This window comes from Berghia stephanieae, chromosome 1 (assembly GCF_034508935.2).
Source record: "Berghia stephanieae isolate SIO BIC M18660-M18661 chromosome 1, UCSD_Bste_1.3, whole genome shotgun sequence".
Taxonomy (NCBI): domain Eukaryota; kingdom Metazoa; phylum Mollusca; class Gastropoda; order Nudibranchia; family Aeolidiidae; genus Berghia; species Berghia stephanieae.
Genome location: NC_088360.1, coordinates 33,030,220 through 33,053,526, shown reverse-complemented (window position 1 = coordinate 33,053,526; position 23,307 = coordinate 33,030,220). Strand labels below are relative to the sequence as shown.

Below are 23,307 nucleotides of genomic sequence, written 5' to 3'. Positions count from 1 at the left end.
AATACTTATTTACTGCCCGTAAATTATAAATGATAGAAGTAATACTTATTTACTGCCCGTTATGTTAGTCGGCTTTTTGCTTAAATTATTGGTTAAATTTGTGTGAAAATTGAAACGTATAGTTAACAGCTTAAACTTTCATATTTATATCATGTTTATTGAGACTTTGTTGAATTTTGTTTGTCAGTGGATAATTCGTGAGCTTTCGACCTGATTTTTAAAACTCTTATCTTATTTGGTTGTCAGTGTTTTCTTGAGCATTTTGTTTGTATGTAATTAACAAGTTATTTTGTCGTTACATTTTCATTTTAAGGACTACCACTGGTGGTGGAGATCATTCATTATCTCAGGAGGTTCAGCCTTTTATGTGTTTGCTTATTCTGTCTTCTACTTCATTACAAAAGTAAGTAATAACTGTCAATGTTGTGAAAACTGAAAAAAAATATCACATATAACATTTGATGCTGCTGAATTATATAATTGTTTTGCAGGTCTTAATGAAAGTAGCTGTGTGGTTTATCCCAATTCTCAAAGTTTATTTTTTAAAATGGAACAAAAAAAAAAAGAAAAAAAAGTAAATGAAAAAGAAGAAAGATAATGATCTATTTTGATAGTAATTGAATGTAAAAGAAAATTTGCATAAGAATAGATTGAATGGCTAGGGTTCATTGTTTCCACAAAATTACAACAGAGTCTAACGCACTTTTTGATTCATCAGGATCGAGTTCTTTCATGTCTCAAATAGTCATCTTTTTACTGGATGTTATCATCTTCCCTTCTTTTATATCAATTTTCAATGTTTATTTTGCATGATAATGTTTTGCAAAATAATGAACTCACAGAATTTTATCAGATTAATAGTTTTTTTGTTTTTTTTGTTTGTTTTGCCAAACACTAATCCAAGAAACATTTTGAAAAGAAAAAGAAAAAGATAACTAAAATAAAAACAAAGAACAACAAAACTTATGGTTTTCAATATTTTAAATGAATGGATCACCTTTTCCCCTTCCTTTACCAGCTTGAGATCACTGAGTTCATCCCCACCTTGCTATACTTTGGTTACACCATGTTGATAGTCTTCACATTCTGGATTCTCACGGGCACTGTTGGCTTTTATGCTGCTTACTGGTTTATCAGGAGGATCTATGGAGCTATCAAGATTGATTAATGTAGTGTTGATTGTTAATAAGGATTAAATTATTATCTAATTAGGATAGGATAGTGGTATGAATCTACTAAAAGATTAAAAAGCATGGATGGAATTGCATGTGGGATTAAATGGTGTTGGATTATGTATATCAAGCCATGTGTGATTAACATAATTTGATTTGTGGTTTCGCCAAAATGAAACTTCTTTAAAAATGAAAAAAAAGACATATTTTTAATTTCAAAAGCAAATGAGGAGTTCTGAAAGTTTTACAAAAAGTGATTTTTATTTTGAAATAGATTTTTCCGTACACAATGACATATGCCTTATGTCAATAATGATAGCTCTGATTTTAAGACATGAATACTCTTATGCCTATTTTAAAATGTTAGATTGTTATAAGGGCTATGAATAAATATTTATGAGTGTATCATTTATCAAAAATGGTATTGTCGCAAGATTTATGGAATCTTGCTGTGCCAAATGACCAAGAAGGATGGGTTATTTTTCAGTGTAAAACTTGCATTCCAAAGCCACAAAATACTTCATCCCTTTTTTTATTGTAACGATTTGAATGTGTCCTTTTTGGCCAGAGATCCTGGGCCCGTGTCTGTATTTTGTTTTTAATGAATTCTCTTTTCAAGGCATATGGATAGATAACTTTTGTATCTTCTATTATTCTCTGTATGGTTCCCTTGTCTTACTTTATGTTGGATACTTACAAGCATAGGTAAACTTTAGATATTTAATGTTTTGACTGCTGCATCATCTTCTTTTTTTCTGGTGCTGAAGTGAACAAACAAGAACATAAAGACAAAGCCTTTTATGTATTCTTTTCATAAACTTGGTTAAGTGCAATGTCAAGGTAAATTTGTGTGATATGTCAAATAAAGTTACTCTCTAACTGACCTGCGGAGTGTTAAAATATATTTCCTTTCAATTTGTTAAACATCTGAATTATCCAGTTGCTTATTATAATGTCATATTTTTGGTTGATATATATATAACTTATAAAAACGAAAACCATGAAATAATAGTGCTCAACTTTTTGATACAAGGAGCTATTTATAAAATATTTCAAGTATAATTATGATGAACTTCTACAATATTGTAGCACTATTATTCATGGTTTTCGTTTTTATAAGTTATATATATATGTATATCATGGTTTTTGTTTTTATAATTTATTTATATATAAAATATATATATGTTTTTAAATTTATTTTTTTTAAATGAGGGTTTATTTTTGAAAGGTCATATGGAAAATGTGTGCTTTTGGAAACCTGGGAGAAGATTTCTAAGATTTATGAGCATCTATCTCTTTGTCATAGTACTGTAATTTCCTTTTACCAAAGGTTATTGGTTCCTCATGATAACTACTCATTCGATGTTTATGTTTATGCATATGCATCATATCCTTTTTTTTTTTTTTTTTTTTCTGTTCATAATTTTGAAAATGCAGTGAAGGGGGCAAATCCCCCTTTCTCACAAAGGCGGTGAAAGTGAAAGAGACATGACAATCTGTGTTTGATAGAGTGATGATTTCCCCCCTCCCTCCCTTTCTCTCTTGTATTTGTGTGCGTGCGTATGGAGGGGGAGGGGGGTATATATATGCATGCATGCATGTGTGCGTGCGAGTGATGTGTGTACACAAAAATCTGAAATTGAAAGCTTATGATAGACTTGTACTGATTGTAAACATTTTGATATTCTATACTTTGTCTTTGCTGTGTAGGATAGAAATTGTTATTTTTATAAGCTCTGGTTATTTTGGCATCGTCAGAGTTTGATATACATATATGAAAAGTATTATTTCTAGGTATAATGATGTTCCATATAAAATTTGTGTTAATTTTTTCAGATCAATTTTATAGATTAGAAAAAAAAGTCCTTCAGAGCCAGGAGCCCATGGAGCTGGAGTTTATCCTGGTTTCTATGACGTGAAACGGACAAAAGCAATTGCTTGCTATCCTATGGATAGGACGCTTGTCTATCACAAAGTGCTTTCCACCAGATGTAAGCTTCCCAATCACTGCTGGGTGGACAGAGGGGTTGGAAAAAAATCTTGACTGCACCCAGGATCAATCTCTGTCCTTTTGCGTGTGAAGCGAGTGCTCTACCAACTGAGCTGTTGGAACCCCTAATTTGATGGCTATTACTGGCATAATATGGTAACACTGCATTTTGTAGACCTGTAAATTCTCAGTCAATTAACTGAAATCAGTCAATTTGTCAAATTCAAAGGAAAGAAAGAAAGAAAGAAATAAAAAAAAGAAAGAATTCACAAATCATAGTCGAATGACAGTAAAATAATTAGGAGTGTTCCACAGCGCTACGCATAGCTCATGGGGACCGTTTATATTAACGATGTATATATTGCCAAGACAAAGCGACGCTTTTTATAAAAGGCGTGTCTGAACACTTCCCTGGGTATTTTCACACATCCTTCGTTAAATTATTTTTTCACTTTCCAATCCGTCGTGATCCCAACTGTAGCCAATTTTAACTGAGCCACCGAGCGATAAATTTCACTGTTTCATCTAAGCCAAAATTGACCACATTTACCCTTCGAGTCTCAAAACTATGATAAAGTAAATTGCGAATGCCGCAAGTCCGTTATGTAGACATCTTCAAATCGAAAGGTAGGATAGATTGCTACAAGCACATTTCGATTGCCTCACGTTGTAAACAAACTGGTTGACCGTTTCTTCACTGATTGAGTACCTGATCATAAGGAACAATGGTAAGTAGCCTAATTAATTCCCGTGCTAATCAGGACGTTTTCTGGCATTGTTTTGCTCAAGCCCAAGCGAGCTTGCTGTTTTGTGGCGATTTACCTTCATTTCGATTCTTTGAATTTTTCCGCCACGCCTGCCGAAGTTTCTTCTTGATAATTCACTTCTACTTAATAATTCAGTGTATTGGCCTGAAGTCCTATTTATTTTAGTTTTTTTTTCTCTGTCATTTACTGATTGAAAATCAAGTTTGCTCATTGCTACATTATTCTAATGTTCTCACAATGGCTGAGGTGTTCGTGGATCGCAATTCAGACTTGTCGAGCATCGATAAAGATGTGAGTCCCGTGAGGAATAAATTCAATTGGTCATGGCTAGAAGTTAAAGATGATAATGGTGATTATTTTTCTATGTCAAAAAAATTCCAGAGGCAGGAATATGACTTTGATGAAGTCATCTTTACCTATATGAATACATGCTTATTTAGCATTCCTTCTACATCAAATTATGGCAGTCATACTTCCAGTAAGAAATAACACCCACTATTTTGATATATTGTATTTATCACTCTCCTCTCCAATGATGCCCTTATTTTTAAAAAAAATAATTGAATCTTCAGTTTGTCGAAGAGTTTCAGTCAATTTTTATAGAGCTCATTTACAGGTCTAATTTTGTCATTATTAAAAAAAAAAAAAAACATTTAGTGCTATTCTGATCTGGAGAGAAAATAAAAAATGGTGACTGTAAGAGATTACCGTTTCAGAAACGGTTTGGCTGTATATTTGAAAAGTTCTGAATTAAAAGCAAACTCCTATGTATCAATCCAAATGTTGGCTCTCATAGCAGTTGTTAATTGTAAGCAGTGAATTATATATTCTACTGTTTGGTTGTGTAAGTTTCTCATACTAAACTTTCTTTTTCCATTTTTCTTTATCTTTACCATGAATCTTTAGAAACAATAGTTGAAGATTATTGCTACACATATTGTGATTATTTTATACTGAGGGAATATTTCTTTCTATACTTTAAACTAGAAGATTGTTTGTTATGAATAATGAGAAGGATAAAATCTACATTAATGTCAATGTTTTCACTGATGAAGGTGATTGAAAATCTCCTTTTGCACGGGAAACATCTGCCTCTGATATTTGGTGATTCTTTATAAGTCCACTGTATTTGCGTCTTTTACTCCCCATATAATTTGCCCTTTAATGTTAGTATATATTCTTTCTCTGAACAGAGACAATTTTTTTCTTTTCTTCTGCATTCTGCAAGACAACTTAGTTTGATTTTTACCTTGGGTTTTTTTGTTGGGAATGATGCAGTTGGATGGATTTTCCTCTTGAGAGAGATATTTTTCCCCCTATAAATTACTACTCTAATATAATGTCTGTAATTATAATGATCAATTTCTTTCTTTTTTACTGGCACTGAAATGACCTAAATGTGTTGCAAGCGCCGTAAAACACTTAAAAACAAACCTAACACTTGCTGCTGTGTTAACAAAATTGTGACACCGGTTGATCAAAATAAAATGAATAATAATGACATTTCTGGCCACAAATTCCTTTTTGATCATGGGAGCATAATCTCATGATCAGTTGCAAGACTTCAATTTATTTTTTGTTTTTGTTTTACCAGACCTGCCGTTCATACCGATTAATCGGTATCATACCGATTTGCAAGACCTTTTTTTCGTATTTACCGATTTCCCGATTTACTTGCCGATCGTACCGATTTCCCGATCTGCATGCCGATCGTACCGATTTCACCAAGTGACCAAGGGCCCGCAGCCCTCCACCCCTCTCTTTTACGTTTACTTTGTGCTTTACGTTGCACGTTAAAATTTTCAGTCTCGTGAACTTTGACCCGTCCGCGATACCTCGATAGATCACATGACGTAGCGAGCCTCTTTGTGATGCCCTCACACAGATAGAAAACACATACGGCGCGTTATTTAGTTTTCATTTCCTTTGTGAAGCGACAGCGAGCTGTACAGGTAAACCACTGCGGTCCCTGGCTTCTGACTCGTTACCAAGTGCCACCATCTTTAAATAAGTTAGTAGTCCGATCATGGGTGAAAGTTCGCCGGAAAAATCCGGCATGGCCGGATTTTTATTTTTGAAAGAGGTCTCGCCGTTTTTTTTTTTGTCTGGCCGGAATTCAAAAATGAAAAAAACCGGCATTTATATAATTAACCGCACTTCTGTTTTTTCCTCTTATTGGTAGTTGCAGGATTTTTTTTTTCTGAGCACCTGCCTTTGCAGGATTAATATCATTGAGTAACTTTCACCCATGAGTCCGATTGTCAGATTGGCGTTGTGCGTGCCATTTTGGGTGTTGGGGAAAAATAAGGGAGGGGGGGAGAGGTTGTGACGCTTTGGTTAGTTTGAGTGACAAGTGTCAAATTGTGACACTTGGGATCGACCAAGAGTAGCCCAACCATTGGATAATTTTACGTCTCATACTGATTTTTTTCCCCAGATACTGATTTTTTTACAATGTCATACTGATTTCCTTTGTCGTGAAGTGGCAGGTCTGGTTTTACATAAAAAGTGGGACTTATGTCAAATAACCAATTTCTTTCTTTTGTGTGAATGCCATGGTGATGTCAATGATGTATATATACTAAAATTGTGATAAAAATAAATATATATTTAACTAACATCAATTTTTATCCATGAATTTGTGTTATTCAACTCATTTTTCATTTATTTTTATTTTGCAAATGCACTCTTTCTCTCTCTTTTTAAAAAGCATAAAAAAAATTATTTAGGGATAGATTATTCCTGGATCTACTTCTCTCATTTGAACTAGTACCTCTCTCCGACTTTTTACTTTAGGTGCTTGAATGTGCATCTTAACTCTAAATTTGTAATCTTCTTTAAAATTCATTTTTTACTTAAAAGTGGTGCAAGCTTTGAAAAACAAAACAAAGAAAACAAAAAAACAAAATCCCATAAAAACAAAGTTCTTTTCCAAATCATCTTCTTCTTCTAGGTGCCATGCCTGGTCCAGGCTTCGGATACTGCATGAATTATCTCTCTCCATTCCTCCCTGTCTCTTGCTTTTTCAAACAGCTCTTTTCCAAATAGCTTATAGGATATAATTTAAAAAAACAAAAAAAAAAAAACAACAAAAAACCTGAAATTAAAAACTACATTATCTTGCCTCACTGTCACAGTTAGTATTAAAACTAAACTTATGTAATTGGATATCATTTAATTAATATTTCATCCACATGTCTCATTTTAAGACGTCTGAGAACAGATGATGGGGATTGTTTACAGTCGTAAACATACCTTGTCATTTCAAAAACCAGAGTGCCCATAACATATTTTGTCCTTTTAAATTGAAATCATAATATCCATTTATCAATTTATGACCTATGTCCACATTGATCCTCATATTTCATTTGTTAATTTTTTGCCTCTCTTTAATGGTTAATTCAGGTGGGAATTCTTTCTTTTATCTTTTCTTCTGTTTCAATTCATTATTTGTTTTATAATTGTGAATGGTTTTCCCTGTCTCATGATTTTTCAAGTATATGACAGGCTTTTTATATGAACATTTAGCATTAGTATTTATGTGTGATTTCAATATACATTGGAATCCGCATAAAGTTAACACCTGGGTGGGGTCTTTGGTGTTCACGCTGTGTCTTCTATCCCCTATATCTGTTTTCCAAGTTGTTTTCTGTCTTTGTCTTGGACTTGGAAGGAGATTACTTGGTTTTGTCCTCGCCTTGGCCGGATGCCCTGACTGAGAGGGGAACAGTTAAATGTATAGTTAGTTTTGGGAGATGATATTTTTTTCCTTGTAAATCATCTCTCTGTTGTTATGCACTGTATATATATTATATATGATTTGTAAACATTTGAGTGTATTCCACTTAGAAGGGCCCTATGTTTGTGTCTGGTTGAGATTTTTAGGTGATCTGAAACGAATCACTTTCATAATGTCCTCTTGGAATCTACACCTGTTTCCTATTTGAACCAATTGCCCATTGTCTTACCTTTTCTTGGGTGCTTTAATTGTAATTCTAGAACTTTTTACAATCCATTTTCTTCCTTTTTAGTGGTGATGATATGACCATAATGTTTTGCAAGCGCCCTAAAACCCTTAAAAACATAACAACAAAGTTGAAATCTTATCAAATTCTGCTTAAAGTCATCATCTCTTGTTGGTCCAAATTTTCTGTTCTTTAAGTGTGTTCTATCGATAATGGATAAAGTCAACTCATCTTTAGGGGGGGGGGGGTACATACTGTGTCTTCTATCCCCTTATATCTGTTTTCCAACATGCTTTCCGTATTTGTCTTGGAATGAGATTACTTGGTTTTGTCCTGGTCCTGGCCAGATCCCCTGGCAAAGAGGGAAACAGTCGAATGTATAGTTAGTTTTGGGAGATGATATTTTTTTCATTGTAAATCATCTCGCTGTTATGCACTATATTATGCTCTCTTTATATTATATATGATTTGTAAAACATTTGAGTGTGTTCCTCTTAGCGGGGACCTGTGCTTGTGTCTGAATGAGACTTTTAGTGATCTCAAACTAAGTACTTTGATAGAGTGCTTTTGGAATCTACACCTGTTTCTTATTTGAACCAATTCCCCTTTGTCTTCCCTTTTCTTGGATGCTTTATTGTAATTCTAGAACTTTTTACTATCCCCTTTTCTTCCTTTTTACTGGCGCTGATATGACCTTAATGTGTTGCAAGCGCCGTAAAACCCTGAAAAACAAACAAACAAACAACTCATCTTTCTGGTCATGTGGTATTGGTTTTATCTGAATTCCACTGTACATTGGCAAATTATACTTCAACTGTATTATTATTATTATTCAAGGATGGAACCTGTTCCCATTTTTTGTTTTACAGCTAAAATTCGAATTCTTGGGCGTGTTACTTTGAAATTCACCTGTCTCTTTCATATATCTAAACTTGACTCGTCCATTGTACTACTCTGGAATTAGTTTGGTTATATCTGAGTCCTAGATATATGAAATCCTTTTTCCAAAAATGAAACGATCGGATGCATATTTCTTGGGATTATTATTTATATATATACTTATTTTTTAGGTGTGTAGGTGGTCGTTTGTTTGTGTGTGTTTGTGTGTATCTCTTGTTTGTGTATACTATCATCTCTTGTACTTGTTACATCTATTTATCAAAATGTTTTTAACAGTGGTCACGGTCACGGTAGAAAAATTCTTCTTCCTTGTTCTTGCTTTCAGGCCAAAACTTCAGCAAATTGAAGACTGGTATGGCCTTTGAAGGTCTGGTCGTTTCCGTCTCCACAGGTGTGGAGGAGAAGAGACCGATTGAAGCTCTTGCTGTTGGATGCTTGCCTAGTTATGTTGTTTAGTTTATTCCATTGACGAATGAGTTTATTCCATTGACAATTTATGGATTCTGGTGACTGAAGTCAAAAAGAGAGATTTTAATTTCGAGTATTGTTTTTGTTATTTTGTAGGTGTGTGGGGATATTTATTTGTTTTATATGTGCTTTGTGAAACGCAACCAGCTTGTTGATTTTGTGTCTTTGAGTTGTTGTTTGCTAGCCCAGTTTTTTTTTTACCAGTTCTTGAGCATCTTTTTCAATCCACCTCTTATATTTTTAAACTAGTCCCTTTTGTCTTAACTTTAAGCTCAAATGAACTCTTGACTTAAAGTGTCACAGCCACTCTTTGGTTCCTAGAAATAAATATGTTATCATGACTTACACAATTCAATTCAAATTTTCTTTATTGTCGGAAATATTCTGCATATTACTCAAAGTGCACAGGAGTAATAGCAAACAAGAAATAAGAATACATTGATAAATTATTAGATCTTTATGACCTTTCTTTGACGTATAAACTATTATACATAGATCCATAAAGATGGGTTCCATCCTTCATGATGATGATGACTATTACCATTATTATTATTATCATTATCATCATCATTAGTATTATTATTAGTATTATCATTATTTTGTTTGTTTTGCTGTAATAAGACCGTGCTTTTTATAACTAGATCATTATTTTATTTGTTTTTTTGTTGTTGGTATAAACATTTGACAACCATTCTAATTCTATGTATAAATGGAATGACTGTGGTGAATTACTCAAGAGGGTGTTGCTTGGACAACTTAAATATTATGAATTATGTTATTTGAATTGTTGTAAACTATTTTCATGTAATTAAATAACGCTTCAAAATCCTGACAAGTATTTTTTTGTGTTATTATATAATTAACAGATATTGTTCAGTGAAGGTTTAAAAAAAAAAAATCAAATATCGATATGATATTAAATAATGTAGTTTAATTGAGCATTTAACCACAAAAAAAAAAAAAAAAAAAAATCAATGGGTTTACAGTGCTGAAAATACAATGGAGTTTAAGTTTAATGAAATTTTAACGGTTTTAGAGTTCTTTGAGGTTAGAAAAAAGGTTCTTATCCCATGGGCTGGGGAAGGTGTACCTTCTGGTGGGATAGGAAGGGAGTGAGATTGGTCATACTAACGCCTAGGAAAAGGGAGGTGACTGTGTGGGGTTCCTGTCCTCCCATAGTGGGCATATGGTCTTTTTCCTTAAGACAGCAGTATTCATGAGTGACTAACCCTTTATTTTTATTTTCCTCTTATTTCACTTTGCTTAAACCAAAATTAAAAAGAGATTGCATTCTCTGTTGTATCATGAGTATTTCCTGACTGTTCTTGCCTAAGAATATGTATAAGATTATAAGAGAGTGTGGTTTGTTCATAGTTGAATAAGCTTTATTAGTAATGAGTCGTTTCATTTCCATGGTAAATTGGTAAATCCAGGATAATTCTGTTGTATTAATTTGGTGTCGAGTTGAAATGACAGAGGATTCAGAGGGGAAAAAAGCTCTGTTTCTATTATTGAATCCATCCTAAAACGCAGTCACTAAGAAAGATGATTAACTGGGAGAAATATCTTCAAGAGATAAAATATACTAGCCCACAATACCACCACGTGCCTCCCTTATGGATAAGAACTCCAGCCAGTGCTGGGCAAAACCAATTCCTCTCATTCCAGGACAGGGATAGAAAGCCACTAGTCACAACAGATAATGGGATATGAAACCTTACCACTATATTTTACCAACAACCTGCCTGTCTGTAATGAGAAAAGTAATATACAAAATGAAAAAAGAACAAAATTCTAAACACAGAACATTTCGGGCTCAAAACCCTTCTTCAGCTAATTTGTTGAAGAAGGGTTTTGAGCCCTAAACGTTATATGTTTAGTATTTTTTTGAAACTGTCACACTCATTTTTAATAATAACTTTACTTTTTACAGTCCACAAGTTCAAACAGCTTAGTTTTCAGTCTGCACTGTCAGGGGAATTTTTTTTCTTCTCTGGGATAAGATTTAAAAAAAAAAAATAATGCAATCACCTCTTTGGAGAATGTGAATCGGAAACAATATGTTCCCTTAGTTGGAGATCCTTACTATGAATGAAAGGTCTGTGTCACAACAGATTGCAAATCATCAATGTGGATTTACGGTAAAATATAGTTAATGCTGCCAAGTTTGTGGACCAGAGAGCAGAGAGAGCTGATGGTATGGCAAATAATTAAATCGTGAGTTTAATGAGAGATTGTCATAGGATTTGCAATAAGTAAGGTAGGCAGTATTATAAGAGGTGGTAGAGGAAGGAATAACTTTTCTGTTTCATCTTTCCTTAAAATTGAAATGGTCTCCTTCATCTAACTTTAATCTCAAAAACTCAAATTCCTGACCTGACCTGTGTGTTCTGTACCATCTTATACTGGAGAAGATGAAAATTTGATTCCATTAGGCCGGTTGGATAATAATTGGAAGCGTATTAGGCAAGGTAAAAATCAACAGAAGTGCATAATCATATATAAAAAACTGAATTGTCACAACACCAAGTGTCAAACAATAACATTTTGGAGCAGTTTATTATTCATCGTTTTTCTTTGTATTGCAATTTATGACATTAACAACAGTTTTTAACATATCATGATAACAATGTCACTAGATTCATCCATTATTACAATAGAAGGATAATGAATATAACCATCATAGAGGGTAAAACTCTTTGAATTCCTTGAGTTCCTTACACTCCATATCTACCCAAGGGTCATATTAATTAGAAGGTGAATGTAATATTCCCATAAAACCTTAGTTTAGAAAGAAGAAGAAGAAGATATAATTCACATTGAAATGAAATAAGTGTTATAAGACAAGACTTTATCTCTTAATCTCTATATTGGTAGAATAGAACTTTGTAAACTATGAAACAATCCACTATTCTGTACTTGGGACATGAAAGTAAGAGCCATTCTCAGGACAAATTAAATCCAAACTCGACTTGAGAAAACTGCATAACAGATTATTTTAGCTTAACTGTCACTCCAGCTAAATGCACATATGGGTAAGTTCCAAGTTTTTCACCATCCAATATGGAATAATATAGTGGGCAGAAATGGGGGTAAAAATTGGCAAATGTTTCGATAAGATTCTGTATATGATGATCAAACAGCCAATGCCTTAGTCATGTAAGGGCCTTCAAGCTCATATCCAATCTTTCGGTAATAATTCCTTGTGCCAACACCTTAAAAGAAAATAGAAAAAAAAAGCACAAAATAGAGTGAACAATTATTGATTCTCAACCTAAACATATTAATATTTTCTTGTCACCACAATACAGTATTTGTATGGCATCAATGTTCTTGATCATTTACAAACAAGAATGGTTTTGTTGTTTACTGGGAAGGGGTCACCCAGATAAATGTCTTGTTTATGTCTTAAAAATCCGAATCATAAGCATCTTTCCTAAGGACATCAATCATCAAAATAAAATCATTGAACAAAAATTTAAAAAAAAAGGAAAAACCCCGAATATTTGTGAAGCACAATTGCAAAACTGCAAATTTATAATTATGACCCCAATATTTATTTAGCAAATCTTTTATTTTTATTTATTTTTTAAAGCAAGTAACCACTGAAATTTACATCACAGTTTGATAACAGGGGGGGGGGGGGGGGGGGGGGGGGGGGGGACTGTCTCTAAATTAAGCAGCTTATAATGTGAATATTACAATGTCTATGAGATATGTCATGCTGAATGAAACTTGTATAGATATTACCTGATATAACAGCTATTTTCCTGGATCCATGTTCCTCCAACGCAATCCTCTCAGCCTCCTCCATCAACAACATGCCAAATCCCTGAAAACAAAAGACAAGAAGGTTACCATGTATTGCACAGTCTTTACCACAGTGAATTAAAACTTTTCATATAGTTTAATTTAACACACTTTTGAACATACTCAAGACAGTTTAGAAGCAGCATTTACTTAGGCTCACTGCTCAAGCTCTGAGGTCTTGAGAGACAATCCCAGGACCTTGATTAGGTCTTGAAATCTTGATCTTTCAGTTAATGGACAGGTAACTTGAAAAATACATCACTAATTCTCAGAGTAAAAGGAAAATTGAACACTTATTTTGAACACCCTACTGAGATTCATGGGATTACAGATGATATTTTGTAGCTTTCACCAGTCAGACTTTAGGCAACCAACAATTGTTCTATGCTTTCATAATGATTACCGAACACCAATACTCCAAAGAGACTGAATTTGAAAATAAAATTTTAAAACAATAACAATTCAAACCTGATGTTGAAATTTTCTTGGATCACGAGAGTGGACAGGAACAACGCTGCCATATACATGCAATTCTCTCACTATGGAGCATCCCCCTACTAGCTCAGGTCTAAATGTGTCTGGTGAACACTTTCTGAGTCGCAACAATCCAATTAGAATGTCTTGCTCTGGATCTTCATATGACAGGAAAGTCTCCCATCCGCCATTGGCCACATAATCCCTCCGAATCAACTCAGCCTAAGAACAAATTAATAATTGATAAAAACAAAACAAAACAAAACAAAACAAAACATTTCATAAATAAAAATATTTAAAAACTGAAAATGAAGATCGATCTGAAGCATCAATTGCCTTGGGAAAAATAATAATTTGGAGAGCATTAAAGTTATTTGAAGGATTGAAAAGGCCATTGTTTATATGGTTCAAGAAAATAAATCTATAACCAATATTCCAAACATATCTCTCGCAATATATCCTGATAAGACAACAAAATGTATCTACAAATTTGAACAAGGAAACAAAACAAATAAAACAAACCTGCTCTGGTTTTACTTTTTGGTGAATTTCTTGAATGCCAACTTCTCTAGTTCTAACATCACGACACTGGGTTCCTAAATCATTCATACGAGCCAAGGCTAACTCTCGAAGATTTCCATGCTCAACTCCACTTGAAACCAAAGGCATTGGTATGTCTCTGAAAATAGGAAACAAAAATATCAAAGCTAATTGTCATCATCGTATTTACTTCAATTATCATCATCACTTAAGTTATAGAGGCTGATACAAAAGAATTAAATAAGATTTGATAAATATCTTTACAATTAATTGTAAAAACAAACAAACCATGATAGATACTAGATTTGAAATAAAAAGAAAAATTGGGAAATTACAATATCTAAAAAAATATATAATGAGCTCAAAAATGAAACAAATCTTTAAGAATCCAACACAGCTGTAACCTACCTTTGTACTCTGTAGATTCTAGTCCAAGGTGGAACCAGAGCAAGAATTCTGGCAATCAGATCTATGAGCTGACTGGGTGGATAACTCCTATATCGACCAGTCTTCCACAATTCATACAAACCTAGGGAGGTATTTGAAATTGAATATGATTTGGTAATATATGCAACGAGCTCTAGGGAAAATGGTCTGCATGTTGCAGTTAAAAATATTGACTTATTGGTATGGAATAAAAGAGTAAAAAAAATTTACTTTTTCTGTTTACTTCATGAAAAAAAAAATAGGGTATTTACAAATTCACTCCTTCATTAAGGACTTTTGAAAAAAAAATGTATATTGTTGATCAAAATAAAAATGGATCTTGGACAGACATTTCCAGTGTATTGAAATACATTTTGAGAATGCAAACCCACTATTTTTAACGTTCTAGTAAAATACACTAATCCAACCTAAAACAAACTCATGTTAAAGCCAGCGCAGCACAAAAGATGTTATTTCTACCAGTTAAATCCAGAGTGATGAACACTTAAAGATTTTTTCATATTTCTGAAATTCTTAAAACGAGAACAAACATCATTTTTATTCTTTGGAGAGCAGAAAACCAAATCATGAATTGCAACACACCTGTTCCTCTAATGACCAATGTCGGATAAATCTTCAGACCGTCTGCTCGGAAATCTGGATTTTCAAAAAATTCCTGAAATTAAGATAGAAGGAAAGAAACGAGAGTAGACACATACCATTTTGTGATTTTAATGGCATGGTAACACAATGCTTAACAGTTAATCCCATAAATCAGAAATTTATACAAAACTTTTGACCATTTAGAATTTTAAACAGATCATAATAAGGACACCAACTCCATACTTAAGAATATTCTATTGAAACCTCCTGTAATGCAGATACTGAATCACTTTTGCAGAATCAATTTCAACGATGAATATCTCCCTTGTAATCATATGAATAGCATTTAAAGAATTTTGATTGTTGATTATATCGGAATCAAAAGAATTAAGAATGCTAAAATTTATGTATAAAGGCTTGTGCGTAGCTAAGCTTAAGACTTCTGAAATGGGTAATAATATCTAATGGCAACCAGGAAGGAAAAATTTATAATTTCATTTTGATCATTCAGCTTTTAGTGTAAAAAATATATCTACCTTTATAATTTGAACAAAATTTTAATATTTCTAAATGTATGTACAAAGTTAAGGGAAAGAAGCACTCTTAAAAGTGTTCCAAAACTATAACTTGGTTAAAAACATATTTCAGCGGAAAAAAAAAAAAACCAACAAAAAAACAAAAAAACAGTTAAAATTTGTTTCATCCAAAGATATTGATAGAGAGGTCAAACACATTTCCAATAAGTTCTTAAGAGGATCACACAACACTTTGATGAGGATTTTCAGATATTTTTGCTGATTAACTCTTACGATAAACTGTTCAATGTCCCTCTCCCATCCAACATTTGGCAAATCTGGCATCATGTGGGACACGACTTTGAACCCAGCATCCTTTGACATTTGGAAAGACTCACATACTGCTCTTACTGTATGACCCCTGAAAAGAAATTAATATCTATGGTTTTCAAAAATGATGATGCAGTTCTCAATCTGAAAATCTTTGATCCGTTGTTGCATGGAAGCATTAAGCAAAGTATTTACAAATATACAAATTTTTCAAAATAAAATAAAATAAAATAAATATTGCAGTTGCATAGTATTTATCTATGCTTTTATTTTCCTGTCCTAACCACTTTCCAATAGTTCTAACTATTGATTAAATCATTGTAAATTTAAATATATTTCATATATTTTAAAGCAATGTTTACTTCCAAAAACAGCTTTATGACGACAAAAGAAAGAAGCAAAACAAGCCGCATATTGTCTTTTAAATCCTCCCTCATTCTGCAAACATATTATAGGATGGGTTTTATTTCTCTCCATGCCCATGCAGATTCTATGTCCATGCAGAGGCATAGAACTAATAGCCACATCTCACTCGTGCAAAGGCCAATTAAACATATTCCAGATTAAATACTTATTTTTTCCTTTTCAGGCTTTAAAAAAAAAAAAAAAAAAAAAAAAAAAAAATATATATATATATATATATATATTATATATATATATATATATATATATATATATATATATATATATTATATATATATATATTATATATATATATATATATATATATATTCTTTTTTTTTTTTTTAAATTAATTTTTTTTTTTTTATATTATTATTTTTAAAAATTCTTTAAAATTCATAAACGAATAGTTGTTCAATGAATTTTCTTTACAGAATATTCTTTAACAAATATTTATTGTGTACAATAAATTACAATTATAGTGAAATCTAAAAACAGTTAATGATTAATATAAATCTAAACCTAAATGAAGAGATGAGATTAATAAGAGAAAAGAAATGTGCTTGAACTTCAGTCCATTAATTGCTAGATTTTGAATTCATTTACAGTAACATAAAATACTCCCTCAAGCCACTAGATAAAAATACAGACTACAAAATTGCTTCATTGAAGGATATATACAATACTTCTCTGACATACCTGTTAGTATCACGAGCCACATCCTCGTAAACACTTTGGACACCGATCTCAAGACGGGTGCAGCCATAGTTGAGCATATCACTGAAACAAAACAAAAAAAAATTAATTTGGCTTACTCAAAACTTTTTTGGGGTAAAAATGCTACCTAAACTAAAAAATTCTTACTTCATTTATTGAGAGATTACCAATTTTTTAAGGTTAAATTTAAATGTCATTGATGACACTATACATACAGACAAAATTCTAGTTACCTGATTACCTTTTATTTTTTTTTTTGTGTGTGTTCATTTTGGCCATATAAATCATTGTCATTGTGTGTAAATGAAAGTAATGATGGATATGTATTACTAGCCTTTAATCTTTATCTTTTACTATCAGTCTTGTCAATTTTAATTTTAAAATCCACTACCTTTTCAAACCCTATATCATATAAAAATCATAACCTTATTTTTAAAAACAAGCAAACAACCCCCCCCCCCCCCCCCCCCAATAAAAAAACAAAACAAAACAAAACAAACAAATTTTAATACAAGACTGATCAAACCAAGGCCCTTAACATGACAGTAAGTTGTTCTACATAGATTTTTCTTATCAGACCTTTATAGAAAGAGTTTGATTTTTAAAAAAACTTTTACTTGAGATGGCATCTTACTCATCAAGAGAGGAGTAAAAGCAATATTACATGGGCTTCAATGACTTGGGTTTCAGTGATGCCCGAGTTGTTGAAGCTTTTTTTGGTGACAATGGTAAGATACCAGGTTAGATTAGATAAAAATTTAACCCTGCCTGTTAAGGGTTAATCACAACACCACTACTGAAGTGACATTGATCAGACTGATTAAGAAATCACTCAAAGTCCATAAATGATCCAATGATAATCATGCTCATCACCTGAGATGTTTCCTGAGACAATAGTCAGGCCTCGTTTCTATGGTGATGCCAATACATTTCGTTACACTTTTCTCTGAATATCTGTAAAAGAGATTACAAAGAGTTGAGCAAATTAAAATAAAAAAAAATAATTGCCCTTCAATTGACAAAGAGGCAAGGATACCTATTAATCAGGAATATTTTGCAGCTGAAACTGTGAACAGGGTACGATTACAAGATAAAAATAACTTTAAAAAAACAGAAAAAAGTGATTCATTAAAGCTATTAAAATTTTTTTTTAAAGTAGAGCGATAAATACGAAGAAATAGTTAAATACGAAGAAATAGTTATGAAAAACACTTTTGTAACAAAATCAAATAATAATCAATAAAATAAAAAACAAAACAAAACTAGAAATATTTTTAAAAAGACTGATACTTCAAAAGTAAACAGAAAACAGTAATTTGAGGAAATAAGAATCTTACTTGACAGACTCCTCCACACAAGAGCTGGAGTGACCACTGAGGGCATCATGGAGATTCCTGATGAAGTAGTCCCTGTATTCTACGGGAAGACTCATGAAAGTTCCGCCCATCACAATGAACTCAACCTTGTCTACACTGTGGCCCAATTGTTGGAGCTGTAACAATAATATTAGGAAGAGTACAGTGTTTTGGCTTAACATCAAATCAAGTGATGATGCGTGTGGTCAATGGCCAGGACTGGTAACTCATGTCCTTGAACGGGCTAAATTGTGAATGGCAGATATCATCTTGTACAGTATAACAAATGAATCATTTCCAACCTCAATGAACATAGTTAAACCATGAATATACTCAATATAAATGTGAATATCAATATTTAATCATTTTAATAAAGATCCTATCGATATTCTTTTCATTTGAAATTTACAATATACCTTATCCTCCAGATATTCTTTGTTTTTAAGAATAAAACACATTAAGGTCTTTCATATGCTCATCTATAGTCATAAAGTGAAGATGAAGTAAACAATTACAATGATCATTGAGATGCTTATTGCGAAAGAAGGACATTGATATTGACGATGACAGTGGTGGAAATGGTCAAGGTGAATGATAATCATCATGATGATGGTGGTAGAGATAGTCAGTATGGTTAGGATGATTATCATAATGATAATAATGCTGATAATTGTGAATTGATCGTGAGGATGTCAGTTGCATTGTGATAAAGCTGATAGCCGGTGTACTTCTTTGTAACATTTCTCACCTGCTCAACTCTGTGTCTGGTTTGAAGGTATGGGTTGTATCTGGCCCTTATGGCACGCATAGATGTGGGCTGGAGAAATACCATTGACAACATATGTAGGCATAACCTAATAATTAAATAATAATACAGTAAGCTCTGCTAAATCGCACACCCTCGGGGAGTTTGGGTTAAGTGTCGATTAAGTAAAGTGCAATTAAGCGGAGAGCTAATAATAGCATCTAAACACCAGCTTTCATGTACCATTCATGTAGGACCTTCCCTTCTGGGTTTTTTATGTGCTTGGGACTGTCATGTTTAAGACATTGCCTTATTAAAAGGTTTTTTTTCTTTTTTATGTTTTATTGACAATGAAATGTACAAATTATTGTTTGTAAGAATAGTAATCGTGAAGTTTTGATTGCTTTCTTTTCTATGTTAGCTGTTTATAAACCCTTGTCCCAATCTCGCCAATGTTAAATGGGAACAGCATCGTTTATTTCATATGGCTATTGGTGATCACTCTAATCAAGATAGAATCAAGGTGTAGCGATTAAGTGGAGATGGTGTGCGATAAAGCAGAATGATTATATCGAACAATAATCACAGGAATGTGTAGTGTATAAGCGAAGTGTGCGATTAAGCAGAGTGAACTGTATCAAAGTTAAAGCCATTCAACATTAAGAAAAATCCTTACTCTACTATGGTTTTGACTTTAGAATCACTGAATTATTTGTTGTTGCATATTTGAAACAAAAGAAAATAAAATGTATATATTGACTCAAAACACTAACATTTCATTGAAGTCCAAGTAATCAAAGGGTTTTTTGGCAATTTATATGTCAGGCCAATGCACTATATTCAACAGTGCATTCAAACTTCATTTTAATAAACAAATAGGCATAGTCTATTGTGATGATGTGGCCATTTCTAAGATATGACCAATGGATTCAAAATTCTATCTCCTTTTTCGGGAATATTAGGTCTTTTAAGGATAGACTAGGTACATCCCTCATCATTCACAGAATGGTCTTTCATCGACCTCATTCTCCAGCTTGTAAACATCCGAGTTGGGTGGAGTATTTTGCACGACTAGTCTTATCTGAAGGCACAAAATCTGACCAACAATTATGAGTGCTACAAGGCCTGGTTTCACTCATCCTCGTGAATCTATTTACAGATTATAAGAACATAAGGCAACACCCCTTAAAAAGTAAACCCCACCTACCTCATATCCTGTGTAAGATTGTGTAGAATATTCAAAGTCTGAGTCAGGACCACCTGGACAATACCTGTGGGTTCAAACAATATCAACATATCAAATCCATAAATTGGTCTTGAATACAAGTCATGAATATAGCAATGCTCAAGAATAATAAAAGTAATTTTTTAGTCATGCAGTCCATGGAGCAGCAATTATTCTAGTTTTCTGCAGTGTTAAATTGACAGTTACAATAGTTCGCTACCCTTCAAATAGAATGTTGGTCAACTACGAGATCTATCTTAGCCAAACACTATTAGGTGGATCGAAAGTTAGCAGAAAAAAAAAAACAAAGCATACAATACAAATTTGAACTAAGTCAGTATGCATATGGGGTGGTGCTCTACACAATTGAGCTACTGGAATCCCCTCCCTCTGTCCCCCACGGAATAATACTACATAATAGAATAAAGAGTTTCTGAGAAAAAAATGGATGGCAAATAATCCTATTTTACAATTCTGTCATGAATATAATGATTGGTAACTGTATCAAAGGTCAAACTTGGCGCCTTTAGTAAATAACATACTGTTGTTTAACGATTTTTTTTCTTCACCATTAGACCCAAGTTCAAATTTTATAATTTATAAAAAGAAAAAAGAAAAAATGATTTCAAAACCAAAAATTATTCCTTGAATCATGAAATGTGTACCTGCCATCACTTGTATAATCATTCAACATTCAAGCAAAATCCACAATAAAAAGCAAAACAATATTTTTTTAACATAGAGGCTGAAAAGAGGCGGATAAAGAGTACAAGAAAGTTGAAAGTATGATTATTTAAAGCATGGCTCAACTGTATAGTCACTGCTTTGTCTCCTGGAGACAGTGTACCTGACACAACCACGGTGGTGTGCGGCCCTATGCAAGCCACCTCATTCTGGTTCATTTTGCAGCACTACAGTCGAGGCTGACACTGGTTATATAAAATCTTGCATTGAAATAGGCCCTAATGACAGTTGATAAATAAAGAGATTCAATAAAACAAAACAAAACAAGTGGTACATATGTCCACCAGTGCTGCTAAGATTACTTCAATATGTCACTTACACACAAATGTTACCAGTCATGGCAATGTGAGGACATCGGTGAGGCTTACACATCACAGCCACTACAGCAATCTGGTGGAGATGGGGAATTTAAAAACTTTAATAATTTAGTTAAAGAAAAAAGAAAAAAAAGGTAAAAGGTGACATTTCAGCTCACATAGCACTTAACAATGGTAGGCACCATGCTTCAGGTATTTTACAATCTTTGGATTAGCATTTTATATATAGAATGAAACATGCAAAGCATTTAGACAAATGCAATATAATTTTTAACCCACAGCGGCCACCAAATTTAAATGTCTGTTTCTAAAGGATAAGGGAAATATGAGCAAAATGCCTTAAGGACAGGTATATCATTAAAGTGCCTAATTGCCGGCTTGTACCCTTGAACCTGATTGAGGTCATGTTATAAGTCTAATTCTGTACCTCTACAAAAAGTAATTAAACACATTAATTTAATTCCAAGCTTGACTACAAATCATAAAAATAAATATATGCACAAGCCATTTTATACAATATCTTCACTATTCTTGACATGTTTATAAAACAGGGAGCGTTCTGTTATGACCCAAAAAAAAAAAAGGTAAACAAAGAAATAAATACATTAATTAGTCATATTAATTTAACCAAAGGGACTTCTCTTTCCATATAAAAAAGTCCTTCTGATGTGTATCATATTATAAAAATGCTTAGCCCTGTCCCACCCTTTCTTAACTTACCCCACTCGCTGTCCGAACTGGTTTGGCTTTTAGCTTAGGGATGAGTTTCTGTTGATCATAGCAAAACAATTTATTTTAGAAAAAATGTGAATTCGTTCTAAAAAAAAAAAAATATGTGCAAAGTCTATGTGAAGAGTAATCTCGTACTACTTGATCTAAAACTCTTAATACTTACTTATCCGGACCAGCGACCACCTGAGCTCTAGCCCTTCGGTCTTGTGCCATGATGTTAAACTCTTAATACAGATGGCTCCCTATGGGAGGCCCAAGCAAGTTTAGGTTCATTTCATTTGGCTCTGCATGCAAAACAATCAGATACTTTAAACAATATGACCAGATTCATAGAAATAGTTGCAATTTCATTTCTTGGAAACTAAAGTGTTGAGTGACATTTTCCAAATAACCTGTCCACAAGAAAAATCACTTTCCTCTAGATTAAGATTATACATGAAAGCAATCTACTCTGAATGCAGCAAAAACGGTCAGAATTTATATTTTGAATGATTGTTTGAGATCATGGTATGAGATCAAATCTCTGACTAGACAAATCATCTGCAAATGACCATGGATGATAGATCACCCAACAAAAACAAAAACAAAATAAAAAGTCTGGAATAAAGATTGGGTTTTTTATTGTATTCCTCAAGATAACAGTTTTTTCCCCAGAAAATCATGGGTGTAGAAATAAAATAAATCAAGATCGTTCAATTTTTCTTTGGGAGCTTAGAAATCTAAATTTCACAGACCTGTTTCAATTTTTTAAAGTGCAAATTAAGAGGATTAAAGACACGCCGTCATATCCTTTAAGAATTGTTCTAATGGCAATACTTGGATTCAGTTAGTAACTCTTTTATTAAAGGTAGTGATAATATATTTTTTTCTCCAAATTGAATTGTAATTGCGATCAAAAGGAGAATTAAGCATTCGGTTGGGCCTATTGGTCTAAGTATCTTACAACATGAAATAAATACATACATAGATGTTGAATAAACTCTTTATTTTTCTGGCTCACGAACTTCGATATTATCAAGGTGCTTATATTTCATCTGACGGCCTCACAACTCAACTGTTTTTTGCACCAACAAATGACTGAAATTGCTTTCTGGTTATAATCTAACTGTC

General features: G+C 32.9%; 2 protein-coding genes across 4 annotated transcripts in view; one reads left to right on the top strand and one right to left on the bottom strand.

Annotated features, from left to right (window-relative positions):
• The window catches only part of LOC144972263 (transmembrane 9 superfamily member 4-like), a 33,031-nt gene extending 30,976 nt beyond the window's left edge, over positions 1-2,055 (top strand). For all 3 annotated transcript variants that reach the window (XM_078913326.1, XM_078913336.1, XM_078913346.1), the window contains exons 20-21: positions 314-403; positions 1,019-2,055. In XM_078913326.1, coding sequence (XP_078769452.1) covers positions 314-403; positions 1,019-1,168 — 240 coding nt within the window. In that variant the 3' untranslated portion in view covers positions 1,169-2,055. The remainder of the gene's footprint in view (positions 1-313; positions 404-1,018) is intronic.
• Positions 2,056-11,794: 9,739 nt separating this feature from the next.
• LOC144972274 (elongator complex protein 3-like) overlaps positions 11,795-23,307 on the bottom strand; it is a 16,959-nt gene continuing 5,446 nt past the window's right edge. The window contains exons 4-17 of the mRNA XM_078913360.1: positions 22,186-22,233; positions 21,468-21,538; positions 20,387-20,450; positions 19,183-19,251; positions 18,417-18,571; positions 17,953-18,033; positions 17,062-17,142; positions 15,925-16,051; positions 15,116-15,188; positions 14,495-14,615; positions 14,069-14,225; positions 13,541-13,768; positions 13,013-13,094; positions 11,795-12,477 (exon numbers count right to left, since the gene is read on the bottom strand). Coding sequence (XP_078769486.1) covers positions 12,398-12,477; positions 13,013-13,094; positions 13,541-13,768; positions 14,069-14,225; positions 14,495-14,615; positions 15,116-15,188; positions 15,925-16,051; positions 17,062-17,142; positions 17,953-18,033; positions 18,417-18,571; positions 19,183-19,251; positions 20,387-20,450; positions 21,468-21,538; positions 22,186-22,233 — 1,437 coding nt within the window. The 3' untranslated portion in view covers positions 11,795-12,397. The remainder of the gene's footprint in view (positions 12,478-13,012; positions 13,095-13,540; positions 13,769-14,068; positions 14,226-14,494; positions 14,616-15,115; positions 15,189-15,924; positions 16,052-17,061; positions 17,143-17,952; positions 18,034-18,416; positions 18,572-19,182; positions 19,252-20,386; positions 20,451-21,467; positions 21,539-22,185; positions 22,234-23,307) is intronic.